The sequence below is a fragment of the Zootoca vivipara genome, chromosome 13, assembly GCF_963506605.1.
Source record: "Zootoca vivipara chromosome 13, rZooViv1.1, whole genome shotgun sequence".
Lineage (NCBI taxonomy): Eukaryota > Metazoa > Chordata > Lepidosauria > Squamata > Lacertidae > Zootoca > Zootoca vivipara.
The window spans coordinates 37359678-37375791 of record NC_083288.1 but is presented as its reverse complement, the minus strand read 5'-3'; the positions used below and the strand labels follow the sequence as shown (position 1 = coordinate 37375791).

Sequence of the window (16114 nt, the reverse complement as noted above, 5' to 3'; positions counted from 1 at the left end):
GAACCCTTTTAACTAAACTACAGTGGTCCCTCGGTTTACCAACTTAATCCATTCTGAAAGTCCGTTCTTAAATTGAAACTGTTCTTAAACTGGGGCGCGCTTTCCCTAATGAGGCTTCCTGCTGCCGGTGCCCTTCCACCATTTGGATTCTGTTCTTAGACGGAGGTAAAGTTCTCAAACCAAGACACTATTTCTGGTTTTGTGGAGTTTGTAAACAAAATCGTTCTTAAACCGGACTGTTCTTAAAACCGATGTACCCCTGTACAAAGTCTGGCTGTGAAGAATGTAGTAGGCTGGCTGTGAGAGATGCCTTTGGCTCCAGGACTGCAATGCTGTGGCGGGGGGGGGGGGAAACAACCCCACAAGTCCCAGGATTCTCTGGGGGAAACCATGTGCTTTTAAAAGCATGGTGCAGCTCTATAGTCTCCGCCGGAATCATCTCAAAATGCTGACTGTTCCTGGCATGAAGCTGTGACCTAGAAATGGGAATCCCCACCACTACAGACTTCCTTCTAGTTTTCCAAGGGCAAAAACACATGAGATAAAAAGGCAGGCAGGAAGCCTTAAAAACTAAGGAAGGAAGCTCTGCAGCCTGAGGCTTCAAAATAATTAATCCATCTCGGAAGGCAGATACTAATTTGGAAATGCTCACAGAGCATAACTAGTTATGCCGAGCGGGAGGCCAAATGCTCACTGGGCTGTACCTAAAATGCAGGTAGCACTTCGCTATGCTGCCAAGGCCACAGCCAACTGCATTCAGTGGCGGGAGGCTTTCACAAGACTTTCGGGTACCTTGAACTCCTTTCATAATTCTGGAGGGAACGGCCCAACGAGCAGAACTTGTGCCCATTTCAATACAAAGAGGAACAAGCTGAACTTTAAAGAGATGTAGAGACAAAGCATTCCTCTGAGGCGAACTTCAAATGTTGGGATACTTTGGGGAGGGGAAGCCAATAGGGGTCAAAACTGCGAGAGGCAATTTAAACCTTGCAGGGGGTTGGGCTGGATGACCTCAGGGTCCCCCCAAGTCAACAATTCCATGATTCTGTACAATTTCCTCCCTGCTGTAATAGTTTTGCTGTTGACAGGGGGAGGAGAGAAGAGAGATAAATCCTCCCTCAGTGCCTTCTCTGATTCCATTTAATATCCACCCTCCCCCACCCGAACAGGAATTTGCATTTTAAAAAACTTGCACCTTGCATATAAAGAATATAAGGGACTGAAGCTTCTTCTTCTTCTTCTTCTTCTTCTTCTTCTTCTTCTTCTTCTTCTTCTTCTTCTTCTTCTTCTTCTTCTTCAGTGGGCATAACTCACTCCTGAAGCGAGGCATTGCCCACTTCACTGACCCTTTTCACTAGCCACAATGGGCTGGTAAATCAAGAATATGTAAAGTATGTAGAATATGTGGACTGGAGGTGAAGGGTTTTGTGTGTGGCCAACCTTTGTGAAAAATAAAAACACGTTTAACGGAAAATAATAGTCAGGGGTATGGAAAACAAGTCCTACAAGGAAAGGCTGAAGAGCACGTTTAACCTGAAGATAAGACGGCCAAGGGGACTCATAATAAGACAGAAAAAAATGTTCTCTGAGGGCCCAAAGGTCAGGACTGGCTCTCAAGAGGTAAAGCAGCATTCCTGACTCTGGCGTCGTTAGACTCCAACTCCCATCAGCCCCAGCCAGCGTGGCCTGTGGTAAAGGATTATGGGAGCTGTAGTCCAACAACACCAGAGGCCTATATGCCGCCAAGTGAGCCAGGCCACAGGGAGAAAAATGCTTCACGTGAAATGATAGCAGCAACTTTGCTCCCCTTCCTTCTTGTGTTGAAAGCAGAGCATGCATACAGGTATCCAGTTTTATGAGCAAAAAGATTACGTGCAGGAGATACCCATGGGGCATGTTTTGCCCTGAGAGTGAAGAAACGCAATCCGCGAGGAGGCTCTGCTGACAAAGAGGCAGGGCTGTGCAAACAGGAATGTGGCTCTGTCCTCAGCGGCTCCCACGGGATCCTGGGGAATGAAACAAAAATCCGCCTGCACTGCAATCTGGGACACGGATGAAAGAGCGCATACCTTGTGTGGCACACGAGGGAGATCAGGATTGCTTAGGGCAGGGAGGGGAGAGGTTGCACTGTGTCCTAATGTGCATAACTGTAGATGGATGTGTCAGCTCCGAGGGCCTTCTGGCGGTTCCCTCACTGCAAGAAGTTGTAGGGAACCAGGCAGAGGGGCTTCTCGGTAGTGGCCCCCTCCCATCAGATGTTGAGGAGATAAACAATGTCCAAAGACCATTTCGGGGGCCTAATCCAGCCCGCTGGTTGGTTTAATCCGCCCCCCCTGTGGCAGTTTACTTCCTGGGCTGAAATCCTAAAAAAAAAAAAAAACTCAACAACTTCAATCCCAAAGCTCAACAACTTCAATCCCAAAAGAAGCTCAACAACTTCAATCCTAAAAAAAAGGGTCAACAATTTAGGTTGGCCCCCACGGCCTTTCACTTCATCAAATCTGGCCCTCTTTGAAAAAAGTCTGGACGCCGCTGAACTACACAACTTCCTGTATCAGGAAGTTTTTAAATGTGTGATGCTTTGCTGTGTTCTTATTACGTTGTAAGCCGCCCAGAGTGGCTGGGGCAACCTAGTCAGATGGGCAGGCTATAAGTAACTGTATATTAATATTAATGCATTATTAAGGCCAGGAAAGTTACCAGCTCTACAATCCAGGCTGAGGAAGGATGGAGAGCTCAGCCACCCCTGCCACAACTTTACCATGCTTGGGGTGTTGCAGGAAGGAACTGTTCTCATTCAAGGGCAGACTCGCTTTCTACACTGGGCACAGAGGAGTGCTCTGGCTCTCCTTTGCCGCCCCACCTGCTGCGCCACCAGGGCAGGACTTGGGGGTTCAAGACCCAGGGGGCAACGCTCCACTGGGTGGGCAGTAGCGCACACGCACACACACACCTGCCAAAGGGAGCAAGGCTGTGCTTTGAAGGAAGTGAAGGACTCCACAAGGCCATCTACAGGCTCTGTTCAGTCCAGAGACAAAAATTACTTAGCTGTACACTTCTCATGAACGCAATTGGAGCCTGCTGGATCAGGCCAATGGCCCATCTTGTCCAACATCCTGCTCTCACCGCAGCTGAGCCTATAAGGTGGACATGAGAGCAACAGCAACTCGTGCTATTTGTGATTCCTAGCGCCTGGTATTGAGAGGAATGGTGCCTCTGACAGTGGAGGTAAAAAATGAAACCACAGTGGCTAACAGGCACTGATAGTCCAAAATATAAGGTGGCTGGTTGTTGTTGCTGTTTTCCTGCAAAGCTGCCATTTATTCTGGGGGCGCCGCAGGGGAAGAGAAATAAAAAGTGCCGGTTTGGGGTGGGGAAAACAGCTTTAAGTTTGCAATGTCACACAACCTAATCTGTCAGGGCTTCCTTCCAAGAGACTCTGGGTAAAGGATGGGGAGATATTAGGCAGAATCGGCAATGGGGCACCAACATCCAGTGTGGCACAGCGGTTAGAGTGCCGGACTAGGATCTGGGAGGCCAGAGTTCAAATCCCTACTCAGCCACAAAGATTCCTGGGTGAAGTCCGGGCCAGTGACTGTCTTTCATCCTAAACCTACCTCACAGGTTTGTTGTGAGGATAAAATGGAGGAGAACCACACACCCCACTGGGAGCTCCTTGGATGAAAGGTGCGATATACACATAATAATAATAATAAGCATAATTGCTTCCTGCAGTTTCTTTGTAGGGAAACTTACTCAGCACAAACACAGCCCCAAAACATTGGTGAGAAACTACTTATTCATTTCCCTGGCTCCCTAATACGTCTTGTCCAGGTCTAAGGAGGCCCTTGGCTGTGTGTGTTGTCACTGTCACCACCGCAACTTGGCTGCTGTGAGCTTACTGGGTGGCAGAGGTGGTTACCCAAAGAAGTCCGAAAGAAACTATATCAAGTGCTCTGAGCCATTGCTAGAAAGTTAGCATGGGTGCCCTCCTGCCCAGTGCAGGGATCAGCAATTGTGGGGGGGGGGGGCTGGAGCCAGGTAGCTGCAGGAGAATGCCAGGTGCGGACATTTGGGCCTGGGGCTTGTCTTCATCCCTGGACTATGGAAGCCTGCGGGAAGGATCAGCGCCTTTTCTTAAAATCACTTAAGTGCCCCCAAAATTTGCTTCTGAGAGGTTTGCAATGTAGAAAAACCAGCTAGGCAAAGATTAACATAAAGAAAACAATCCCAATCAAACACTGAAGTATAAACACTCAGAATTAAAGTATGCAAAATCATCATTAGCAACCCATGATTAAAATACTGCATACAATAAAACGAGTCCTTTCAAACATCACAGTAACAACAAAGACAGGAGATTATGTGTGCTTAACCAGGGCACAGCTGCCTCACTCTCTTGCTTCCTCCTTCAGACCAACAATGGGCAAGAGGGAACTGCTGCTCCATCTCCTCACTCTTAGGATCTTGCCATTGGCCCTGCTTGCTGGGGCTGATGGGAGTTGTAGTTCAGCAACGTGCAGAGGGTCAAAGGTTCCCTCCACCTGCTCTTGGGTAGTTGCTTGGTGCTGAACGGGCAGCAGAGAAAGCAGGAACTGCTGCAGAACCAGGGCACCCCAGGGACCCGCAAGGGTGGGGTTCTTGGCAGCTACCCAGCAATGCCCACCCCTGATGCCGGTCCCGATTCCTGGAGGAGGGGGGGGGAACAACAACATGCAGCCAGAAAATGCAAATAGGGTCTACAGAGTAATAACGCAAGAGACGTCCTCCAGAATTCCTGGAAATATTGCCAGTGGGAATTACGTAAGGACTGTGTTGGTGACAGCGCCAACCTTGTGCCCATGGACAACAGAGTGAAAGCACTCATAATGATGGTGAAATAGTCCCAGGAGTTTCAACACACAGGACGATAACAATCCCCGATTCCCTGTGGAGAAAGGCAACCCTGCAAGCAGGTCTTATGCCACTCACAACCCACTGTTTTGGAACACACCACACAGAGAAAAGGAATGCGGCTCCCTAAGCTAGGCATAGGCAAACTCGGCCCTCCGGGTGTTTTGGGACTACAATTCACATCATCCCTGACCACTGGTCCTGCTAGCTAGGGTTCATGGGAGTTGTATGCCAAAAACATCTGGAGGGCCGAGGTTGAGGAAGCCTGTTCTAGTCACTCCTGTGGATAGCAAGTGTCAGAGCAGCAATGAATACCACTGACTGAGGCAGGCATGAGAAAGTGAACATCTGGAGGGCCGAGTATGCCTATGCCTGCCCTAAGCAACAAGCTATTGCCTGCCCCTGTCCTATAGGCCTCAGCTGGCATAATTCAAGGGTACGATTGCACCCTTAAGCGCTTCATAAGTAATAATTTATATCCTGCCTCTCTTGCAAAATGATCGATGCAGCCTACACTCCCACAAGCCCCAGAGAACACAGTCAAAGGACAGGGATGTTGAGAGCAGTTGTTCTGCAACATCTGGTGGGCCAAAGATCCCCCACACAGCCGTGCATGTAGAACAGGCCTGTCCAACAGGTCGATCTCCTGACCCTGAATGATTCCCCCCCCCACACACAAAAAAAAGCTCAACAACTTTGGCTTTTCAAAGTTGATCACTGCCATATATATATATATATATATATATATATATATATATATATATTAGTGGGAGTAGATCGCAGTCTCTTGGGAGCTGGACATGCCTGATGTAGAAATTCCCAATCATACCAACTAATTCTGCCAGGCCCCCTCAAGTGAGCCGTGAAGCTGTTTTGGCAAAGCCAAGGCCAACCTTCACCTCATGGCAGACACTGGACAGGGAAAGCCAGAACATTGACCAGACCCAACATACGTCTTTCCCGTTTCTAAAAGTTGGCAGGTGCCCCAGGAGAACTTGTTAAGATGGTCTTGGTGTTTCTCTGGGAAGCGGTTAGCTTTTTCCTATTTGCTTTTGGCATACTTGTGGAAAAAAAGACAGACAGACAGACTCCTCTCTCATTCTCACAGTAATAAAGAAAGATATGCAGCCTGGATTCCATCACATCCTTTGAGAAAACCACCCCACACAATTCCTGTGAATGTTCATGTGTTCCCAACCAGATGCAACTCTGAGCAGTGATAGGACATCAGAATCCACACTGGTACATCCCGGTGTCCCGCAATTCATAGTCTTTTTCCCAGTTCATTTTCACTCTTTACTACCACAATCACATCTTCCCTTCTAGATCTCTTGCTCAGTCCCATTCATTCCCAGGCCACCTATCCACATTGCTGCCTGACGTTCCTCTCTGGTCTGCAGAGGGCAGCCACTTCTCAGCCTCCATTGACCTAGCAGCACTCATGGGTGCTACCAAGGAGTCTTCCAGACACAGTTGGACTACAGCTCCCATCAGCCAGAATGGCCAATGGTCAAGAATGATGGCAGTTTCAGGCCAACAACACCTGCAAGGGAACTGTGGAGATGGGCATGTTAAGTGGGATGAAAGGCAACCATTTTGTTACTCTTTAAAAATCAACTTAATCTTTAGATTTAAAGACTTCTAATACCTCCAATCATCGTGAGGGCATCATGAAGCTTGTTCCACGCACAAACAACAGCAGAAATCCCTTAAGAATGCAAGTTTGCATCTTAGTAGCACTTTTCAGCACAAGAGGCCACACAAAGAGGGCTATATACACACAGCAACAAGGAGCTGGAAAAGAGATGCCATCTTATTTAAGTCCAAAGTGCTTTGAACTTGGTTTTCACACACACTGAGTTTCCAAGCACCAGGTTAGGCCTAGACTCCTAGAGGCTCTAATCAATGGTGAGGGCAATGAAGATGTGTCCTTCTCCACTTGGGTGTTTAGGGTCCCCTAAACAGCAGGTGGCACTGTGGGTTAAACTACAGAGCCTTGGGCTTGCCAATCAGAAGGTCGGCGGTTTGAATCCCTGCGACGGGGTGAGTTCCTGTTGTTCAGTCCCTGCTCCTGCCAACCTAGCGGTTCGAAAGCATGTCAAAGTGCAAGTAGATAAATAGGTACTACTCTGGCGGAAAGGTAAACGGCGTTTCCATGTGCTGCTCTGGTTCGCCAGAAGCGGCTTTGTCATGCTGGCCACATGACCTGGAAGCTGAACGCCGGCTCCCTCGGCCAATAATGCGAGATGAGCGCCGCAACCCCAGAGTCAGTCATGACTGGACCTAATGGTCAGGGGTCCCTTTACCTTTACTCCCTAAAATATCAACTTCAGGGGATCAAGCCACTAAATATTTTATTTCCATTCTGGTTCAGCTGCAGCCGAGGCGGTTCCAGCTTCAGGCCAATCAAGGCTCAGTAACCAGTTTGGCACACATAAAGAACTGGCTTTGTTCCAGTTCACGTGAGAAATATTAAAATAGAAATGTGCATTCATTATAATCACAGTGCGGTGAGGAAAACTATTACAGTATGTCAGAAAACTGTTGCAATTAAGTGTCATCAGCAGCAAGTACTACGCATGCAAGAAAGAAAAACAATGGAGTACAGTGGTGCCTCGCCAGACGAAATTAATTCGTTCCATGGGTCTTTCCTTATAGCGAAAAATTCGTCTAGCGAATCCCATAGGAATGCATTGAATTTTTTTTTGCCCATAGGAACGCATTAATTGAATTTCAATGCATTCCTATGGGAAACCGCGATTCGCTAGACGACTTTTTCGTAAAACACATTCGTCTAGCGAGGCAACCTCCGCTCGAAAAATCCTTTCGTTAAGCAGAAATTTCATTAAGCAGGGCATTCGTTAAGCGAGGCACCACTGTACTTAAAACTTGTGCACTCTTTCATTTAAAACAGGCTCCCCCAAACTGTGGCCCTCCAGATGTTTTGGCCTACAACTCCAATAATCCCTAGCTAACAGGACCAGTGGTCGGGGAAGATGGGAATTGTAGTCCAAAACATCTGGAGGGCCAAAGTTTGGGGATGCCCGATTTAAAACGACACAGAGACTTTCATGATAGGAAAGGGGAGGGGAGCACAGGTTTCCCATCTAGGTATACAACTGGAAGTATCTGCTTTGACTCTATAGTCGGAGACAGTCATGCTTCTGAGCACCAGTTGCTGGAAACCATGGAGGCAGGGGGAGCGTGCTTGTGCTACTTGTGGGTTTCTCACAGGCCATTGTGAGAACAGTGTACTTGACTAGACAGACCATTGGCCTGAGCCAACAGGCCTTTTCTTATGCTCTTATCACTTCGAAAACATTTTTCATGCTATCATGCAATTTCCTTAGAAATGGTGTGGCTTTCCCCACTAAGGTTTCCAGCTGACACTTTGCCTGTTGTCCCACAGAAATCTCTTATGGCAAACTGCAGTACTTTTTCAGTTGCCCCTTTTGCAGGTTGCAGAGCGGCTCCCAGCTTCTGAATTGGTCCCCACAACCATTGGTAGCGATGCAAAGGAAAGGCTTCTGCAGTTCAAACCTATGCCAGACTGAACACCATTTTGTAGGGGTGTTCGCAGTGGGTTTAAGTCGCAGAATTGTAGACTCAGAAGGAAGGGACCCCCAAGGCTCATCTAGTCTACCTGCCTTCCGTGCAGGAATCAGAGTGAAACGGTCCCCTGCAGCTGGCTATCCAACCTGTTAAAAAGCCTTCAATGAATGAGATCCCACCACCCTCTGAGGTAGTCCGTTCTACTGTCAAACAGCTCCTGCTGTCATACAGTTCTTCCTAATGTTTGGCTGGAATCTCCTTTCTTGTCATTTGAATCTGCTAGTTCGTGTCCTCCCTCTAGAGCCGCAGAAAAACAAGCTATGGAACCATCTTGCACGAAACGAACAGCCCTTCATATACTTGAAGATGACTGACATTTTTACTTCTCACTCTTCTCTTCTCCAGGCTAAACATACCCAAGTCCCTCAACTGTTCCTCACACTAACTGTAACCCTTTCCAGCAGTGACTTCATTGTTTGGTTTCCTAGGTGCCTGGCTACACAGTCAACAGGTCAAGCAGCCTAATGGTTGTTTTTTTAACAGCGCCATCAACAACCGCAACCAAGAGTGTGTGTGGAGGACAGTCAACATCCTTGAAGTGGTGAGCTTCTTTTCAATGTCTTCCAGACTTCACTGTGTATCCACCTTCTTCATCCTACCCAGCTCCTCTTGAACAGATGAACTACGCTCACTTGAGAACTCTTCTCCTAGAACTTCTGTGGAAAGCTGCACCCTTTTTAAAACCAAATCTGGCCGACTGTCCGCAATGGCAGAGCATAGGCCTTAGCAGCACCCAGGACCAAAGTGTTTGGTTACTCAGGAGGGAACGCTGCCCTTTAATATCCCTCATTGCAACCGTTATCGGAACAAGTAGTCCACCAACAAGAAGTTGAAGACCTAAGTGACCAAGAACAGTGCCATATGAAGTCTGGTTGCACAATCCAACATCGTGCATTGGAGCCTGTTTCATCAATTTCACCCCCAGTGGTATTGTTCGTATAGGCTGAAGGTCTAGGTGTGATGCACCTCGGGCAGGAACAGACTGCCAACTCTGCACAGCCAAATACCCTCCCAAACACACATTTAATTCTGTTTATAAATCTCCAGTCTTCTATTATGAAGCCTTTCGTAACAGAAGGTGTAACCAGCTAGCAAAGAGGGTGCATGGCGGCATGGGGGGAGGGGCTCTGCAGTGAGCAGCAATGGGGCCCTCCCTGCTTTCCCTTCCTCCAACAGATACTCTGCAAATGCTTAGGTTGGTCCCCACTCCCCTGTCAAGGTTTGAGTTCACACCTGCTTGAATGGACTCCATAAGATCCTTATTCCATTTCCCATTTTCCTACGCCCCCAATCTGAGGTTAATCTGGGGCTTTGTTTTATACTAGCAGCCTTGTGTCTGGCATTGCTCAGGAATTCTAAGAAAATAATAATAATAATAAAATAAAGTAAACTACCAGCGAAGTTTTAAAAACAGTGTGGTTTTCAAAGGTTCTGTGCCCCATCTTGGTTCAAAATGGCAACCCATTATATCCATACGCAAGATAAAAACCTGCTCCTTGACCTCAGGAATCATCATGCCAAAGTTGGTTACAATATTTTAAGAGAAATACAAATGCTTTCCAAAATACATAGTAGATTCCCATGCCTGTTCTCAATGTATATGTAAAGTCCATTGGATAGACACGAAATATGTCCTAAAGCACCCATCTTGTATTGTGGGGTCCTCTTCACACAGATGCCTTAGGATCAGCTCTCCTGATCACACCCCTGTAAAAGAGGAAGGAGGCCTAATCTACAAAGGCACCAACATGTGGTAGGAACTAAATGCTTAAGAGATGCAAGGTGGGCAGGATGAACTGTGTACCACTTTAGACCAGCCTTGTATTTAAGCACTAGCCTGGGTAGCCAAAGGCGAAAAGGAGCTGCATTGCAGGCGAGTGAGAAGACTAGTGGATGGAGGACAAAGGAGTCCCCCTCTCCCCTGTGCCCAGCAGAGGAAGCAAATGCACTGCAAGAGGAGGAAAGTTGCCCTGGAGGTAGGCAAATATTATTATGCTGCTAAGCCCTTTTAATAGATTGGTCAACAGAAATGAAACCAAGTAAATATGCACATTGAAGACACGGCTACAGACACACAAGCATACGAGAGTTGCTAAACCTGCAGTGTAAGCAAAGGAGGCACAGCCCTGACAAATGGCTAAGATCAGGCATCCCCAAACTGCGGCCCTCCAGATGTTTTGGCCTACAACTCCCATGATCCCTAGCTAACAGGACCAGTTGTTGGGGAAGATGGGAATTGTAGTCCAAAACATCTGGAGGGCCGAAGTTTGGGGATGCCTGGCTAAGATCTATAAAGTTTTGAAAGGTTGAGGAGGAAAGTAATGTTTCAGCTGCTCCCTTGGCCCCACTTGCTTTTCTTTCCTAACTTCCAGGCAGGGTTAGAAACTCAAGATATATACTGTAAGCTAGGCACCAAATGGCTCCTTAAAGCAAGGTTACAGTAGCCAAAACGGAATGTCTAGTTGTCATTTGGGGGCCAGATGGTGCTAAAGTCTTATTTTTCAAATGATGGACTGACTGTGATTGATTATCAGTTAAACATCTGGCTAGTTCAGATGACAACCTTGAGCTAGATTAAGAGCTTTGAGAACTTAAAAGAAGAAAAGTCACTTTGCCCAGGGATAGTCCACATATATATTGGCCTATTCCAACCTCTTTTTCTTAATGGTGACACGGACCATTCATAACATAAGGATATTCTTCAGAACTGTGAGCAGGACAGTGGGTTGGGGCAGGTGAAGACAAGTGACAACAACTATAATGTCATTCATTGCTCCTGCTCAGGCTGCACAGAAAAAGCATTTCAGTTCTTGAAATTTATGCTGACTGTGCAGATAAAATATAACCGATAGAATTCTACAGGATGTGGTATTAGTTTGTGAAAACAGTCAAGATCCAATGATCCTCAAGCATGCGCCTCCAGATAAGTGGAGATGTCAGGCACTATCCTGGCACCCAGGCATAGACACTTGGTCTCAAGCGGCTGCTAGCCAAGGGCAAAATGCACCAGGCTAATTCCGAACACTGCTTCCAGGCCCACCTACCCCCACTGCAGCATTTCGTTCACCCCCGCTTGGAAATGGAGGGCAAGCCTTCCCTTCTACTGGAGAAATAACGCTTAGGGATATGGCCACGGTGGGACTACACTTACCACCTCACAGGGCCCAGAGCGAAAAATAGATCTGGGAGCCTCTCAAGGATGTCCCAGGTGACCACCTGCCTACTCAAACTCAAACTCCCACCAAACTCAAGGGAAACTTCTAAGATCCAAGCTAGAGCCTAGATCTACACAGTCCTGCCCTAGGTTCTCTTTATGGGCCACATTAAAGCAGGTGCTGAACTTTTCTTTTCTTTTCAGGCAGAAGAACCCAGATGGCAAGAGCCCATCTGGAATCAGCATGTCAGTGGTGGGTGCAGCCAGAAAATGAGTTTGGCAACACATGCAGGCACACATACATACACCTGCCCAGCCCAGCACATGGCAGAATGGTGGTAACTGGTGTTTATCCACCTAGATGGCTGGAAGGTATGACTTCATGCATTTTAGCTGAGCGTCGGAATATGATCAGCTGAAGGAAATGTTAGCAAAATGCATTTTCGCTTCCTTAATCGGGGAAGTGAAAGCAAACACCAAGGGTTCCGGGTACGGAAGATTCCAGAGCTCTATTTCTAACAGCACAGGGCTGGGCTCCAGACACTCCAGGCCGCCTCGGTCAAAGGTCAGGCATAATGGGAGCTGAGAAGTTCAGCAATAGAGAAAGAAACAGATATGCCCCACAGGAAAATCCTGTCCCACAACCAGCTTGCCACTATCGGAAGTATATGCAGACATATATATGCAGTGAAGTCCTATACACTACCCAGAAATAAGCACATTTGAAGTTCAAAGGGACTTATCCCAGGTAAGCATGCATGGAACTGCAGCCTTTATTTTATTTTTTTAAAAGGAGTCATGGAGATTTTTCTCCACATGGTTCCCATCCATTTTTACATCATGAGTAACTGTAAATCAAATGCTGGTTTAGTTATCAGTCTTGCCTTCCTCTTCCTGCTCTTCAGGTAGAAAGATTGCCGGGGTGGTGGTGGTGATAATTATAATTGACAGCACCGCTTGTATTGTTTTAAAAACTCATTCTATCATCTCATTATTATTATTTTTTAAAAAAAGGGCACCAGCTACTTTAGAAGTTACACTGGTGTAGACAAGGTTGATGGCAGGTGAGCTTGTGACATCACAGACATCGGGCAATCTGCGCTGTGCACTTCCAGCTTCCGCTGCAAGCATACAAATCTTATTCTCCCCATGAGCTTACCCCTCAAATGTTGTTCGACTCCCAGCTCCTACCATCCTCAGCCAGTATGGCCAATGGTCAGCGAGAGTGGGAGCAGTAGCCCAGGAACATTGGAGGGCACCATGTTGGCTACCCCTGCTCTGAGACAAAGGGAAAAAGAGGGGGAACTTCATTTGAACAGAATGCAGCAAGAGCACTTTCAGAGTATCTCCTCCCTTCAACTAATGTTATGAACTCCCTACACACCCCATTCTATAAAGCCAAAAGCTACAGTGGTGCCAGAGGCAAGCATCTTACGAAACTCTGACCTATTACAATTATTCTCATGTTATGTACAAGTTTAGTACTATAATTATCTGCCCTGCAAGATAAGCTGGGCCATTTGGTAAGTATCACATTTAATAAGTTAATAAAATACTGCAGAAGCTAAGGGTTCCAAGAATCATAGGGAGGGTCTAGAAGCAATACTGGTTTAGGAGGATGGACTCCAGGATATCTCCACTTAGGCCAGCCTTTGCTAGCCATCCTCCAGATCTTTCAGACCACAAACCTCACCAGCCACAATCAGTCCAACAGCTCTCTAAGTCGAGAGAGAGATTGTGGGGATAGACAAAACGTTATAAAACTAAGGGATTTCGGTATCTAGGTCTCCTGAGTTCTTGAAGAAAATATTAGAAGCAGATACACTGTAGTAAACCTATTTGATTTTGTGGAGGAGAGTGTTAGATACACTACATATCTGACAAAATAACGTGCCAGGGGCTTTTAAAAAACACTTCCCTATTTTGGAGGGGGGGGCATATCAGGGCAAGGGCTAGCATTGAACACCTCCCTGATGGGTCAGTTTTCCACAAGCAAGAAGGATTTTATAGGTGAAGCATTAAAAAAATTGGTGATAACCCACCTACAATCTGAAGCATCAGAGTCTAGGAAAGGCTACCACTTGTAAGTAGCGAGGACTCAAGTTTCTCTAGGCAAGAAGCAATACTCAAAGGATTGTGCAGGGCATCCCTTACCTGTTTCACTCGAGATGGGGATCCCCAAGACCAGGCACTTGATGGCAGCTGCCCACCTCTCCGCCACTTTTAGGTTATCCTCATAGCACTCTGCGCTATCCACCTGAAAGGTCCTCGCAGTCCGCTGCCGCACCCGCCCAGAGCTCACCGCCACCTTCCTCTTCTTCAGCGGGTAAGCGTAGACACTGAAGAAAGCTGACTGGTTTGCAATTGTGTGGCTGCGCATTGTGTGGCACCCCACCACATCAATCAGCTGCAACACCGTCCGATGATCTGTATCCGGCTTGGGCACCAGGCGCTGGATATGCAACTCTGTCCGTGTGAGGCTGAGGGCAAAGCGGGTCCCCTTTGGGGGGTGGGCACCAAATTCTCCATGCAGGAGAGTCTCAGAGCCTTCCCCACATGCCCCCAAAAACATGTTCATCTCGCTACGGAGCCCCAGCTTTGCAGTTTTGTTTTTCACCCTTTGCTAAGCCTGTCAAAAGCTGGTTGCAACTCACGGCAACCTAACCCTTTCCCTTTAACCTCTCCCCCAGAAGCAGCAGATTTAAAGAGGAGGATTTGAAAATCTTTTCATTTCCTTAGTAGATTAAGTGGCTCATGCAGCCCTTTAAACCAAGAAACTTCCTCTACAGCTCAAGCTGCCCAACCGTTTCCCAGGGCTTTCTCTTTCTTCATTGAGCAAGATCCTTCATGTCAGTAAACAAACAAAAAGTTTTAAAGGGGGGAAGTGTATACACAAACACGTTTCTCCTCTTGCTTCTTCACAAAAAAGAATGCTATGGGGCAGGGCCACATCAAAAGCTTATAGGAACGAAAAACAACCTGTCTGAGCTACTTCAGATTTAGGACAAGAAAGAAAAAAGGAAGCCCTGCTATCTGGATAAAGACCAGGGGAGAGGAATGAGACAAAAACTAACAAAGGTTTTTTTTTTAAAAAAAAAATGTTTGCATTCCCTAGCAAACAGGTACTTTTCAGGTGTTTTCAAATAATATGATTTTCACCTTCAGGCAAGGAGTTGAAGAATGTACTCAGGAAGGTGTCCCAGCTATGAGAGTCTCATGAATCCAAATGAGTCACTGAGGATATGCAGCTCTCACTGGGAAGAGATCCCAAGTCCAATAACATAACAAAGGATGCCAAAGAAGTTTCAGCTGTTCAGGTGATGGTGCTAAGGAGGAAAAAGGAAACAAAAGAAATGTGGAAATACTATTTGGAAAAGGCTGCATTTAGGACTTGAGCTAGAGGCCAGGTTTGGAGGCTGCGGGTTTTTTTTTTTTTTTAAAAAAAGAAGGACTTGCCTAGCATTTCATACCAGCATACTTTGGCAGCTCAGCTTTTAAAAGAGCTTAAGCTATGATCCCGATCGTATATCGCCTTCACCACCTAACACCACTATTTTAAACGAGTGGAGGGCAAGAGTAGACTCCTAAGTTATTACACCCCAAGCTTATAAATGAAATCGAAAGGACGGGAAAGAAAGGCTTTTTTCTAAAGTGCTATAAAAAACGTAGTGCAGATGCACTACTAAGTCTATGAAGTATTCCCACCACCACCACACACCCAAAAAGGAGGCGCCCAACTCACCCCCTCACCAGGCGCCTTTGTCCAAAGCATACAAGACCACACTGAGGAGAATCAGTGCCTGCTTGGAGTCGGTGCAGCAGCGTCTTGGAGGAGCGAGCGGTGGGGATGGGGGGCAATAAAGGAAAACCCGCAGGTCCGTGCACTTTCGAGCGCCTCCCTCAATACCTGACAGGCGACGGTCCCCGGCCCCGTTCAGCAGTTCCTTTTCCCTGCCATCCTCTTCCTGTTCGCTCTTTCCTCTTCGCCCGCTCGCCACCCCCCCCCCCTCTCTCTCTCTCTCGCTCCTCTGGCTTTCGCTCCCTCCCTCCTGCTTCTCCCAGCTCCACGCTCCTTCTCGTGCTCAACTAGGAAGTGCTCTGTTTTCTACCTTGAGGGAGGGATGATTCGGGTGGAAAGAGGGCGGGGAGAGTTCGCCCTTAGCCTGTGAGAGAGAGACAGGACCTTTCGCCGGCCCATTCAGGAATGCCGCCCCTTCCCACCGCCGAGTCAGATGCGGCGGAATTGGTGGCGGCTGCCATATTTGTCCAGGGCAAAGGTGTGGAGAGGCCGCGGAGGGGGCCATCTTCATTAAGGGAAGGGAGCCGCTCTATGCATAGCAAGCTTCATAACGCCGTAACATTAGAAGGAGGCCGCGTGCGGGTTCGGAAGAAGGGAGAGGTCGCAGGGTTTGGTAGTGGGGGCAAGGTCACAGCGAGAGACTTGATTCTATTTCC

At 47.4% G+C, this 16114-nt stretch overlaps 1 protein-coding gene across 2 annotated transcripts in view; it reads right to left on the bottom strand.

Annotated features, from left to right (window-relative positions):
- Window positions 1-15826, bottom strand: part of SPHK2 (sphingosine kinase 2) — a 31137-nt gene extending 15311 nt beyond the window's left edge. The window contains exons 1-2 of one of the 2 annotated variants that reach the window (XM_035135088.2): window positions 15402-15826; window positions 13814-14985 (exon numbers count right to left, since the gene is read on the bottom strand). In XM_035135088.2, coding sequence (XP_034990979.1) covers window positions 13814-14237 — 424 coding nt within the window. In that variant the 5' untranslated portion in view covers window positions 14238-14985; window positions 15402-15826. The remainder of the gene's footprint in view (window positions 1-13813; window positions 14986-15401) is intronic. The other variant, XM_035135090.2, reaches the window with a different exon arrangement.
- Window positions 15827-16114: the final 288 nt, after the last annotated feature.